The sequence below is a fragment of the Buceros rhinoceros genome, unplaced genomic scaffold (genome assembly GCF_000710305.1).
Source record: "Buceros rhinoceros silvestris isolate BGI_N320 unplaced genomic scaffold, ASM71030v1 scaffold26295, whole genome shotgun sequence".
Taxonomy (NCBI): domain Eukaryota; kingdom Metazoa; phylum Chordata; class Aves; order Bucerotiformes; family Bucerotidae; genus Buceros; species Buceros rhinoceros.
The window spans coordinates 1-492 of record NW_010412674.1 but is presented as its reverse complement, the minus strand read 5'-3'; the positions used below and the strand labels follow the sequence as shown (position 1 = coordinate 492).

General features: G+C 60.6%; 1 protein-coding gene across 1 annotated transcript in view; it reads right to left on the bottom strand.

Moving 5' to 3' along the window:
• The window catches only part of SLC46A1 (solute carrier family 46 (folate transporter), member 1), a gene marked incomplete at its 5' end in the record, with an annotated part of 3429 nt that extends 3142 nt beyond the window's left edge, over window positions 1-287 (bottom strand). Inside the window, one exon of the mRNA XM_010136488.1 lies at window positions 70-287. Coding sequence (XP_010134790.1) covers window positions 70-287 — 218 coding nt within the window. The remainder of the gene's footprint in view (window positions 1-69) is intronic.
• Window positions 288-492: the final 205 nt, after the last annotated feature.

Here is a 492-nt window from a genome sequence, read left to right as displayed (position 1 = left end):
CGGGTGTCGGCCACGTAGGCGAAGCAGCTGGCCAGGATCAAGTTGTAGTCCCCGGTGAGGCCGCTCAAGATGCGTCCGAGGAGAAAATAGGCAACGTGCAGCTGCCGGTACATGACGAGAAGATAGATGGCCGCTTGCAGGGCCATACCCATTGCTGGCAGAACCAGCGTTGGGCGCCGGCCCACGCTGTCGCTCCATGGTCCGAAGAGAGTCACGGACAAGAGGCCAACGAAGAAACCTCCCAGGTTGATGTAGAGGTTCCAGTGGGAGACCAACGCTTCCACCTCCTGCAAGAGAAACAGGCTCCTGAGGGCCTGGACAGCAGCACCCAGCACCCAACACTCCAATACCCCAGCACCCAACCCCCCAGCACCCAACCACCAACACCCCAGCACCAAACACCCCAGCACCCAACATCCAGCACCCAACATCCAGCACCCCAGCACCCAACATCTCAGCAGCCAGCATCCCAGCACCAAACACTCCAGCACT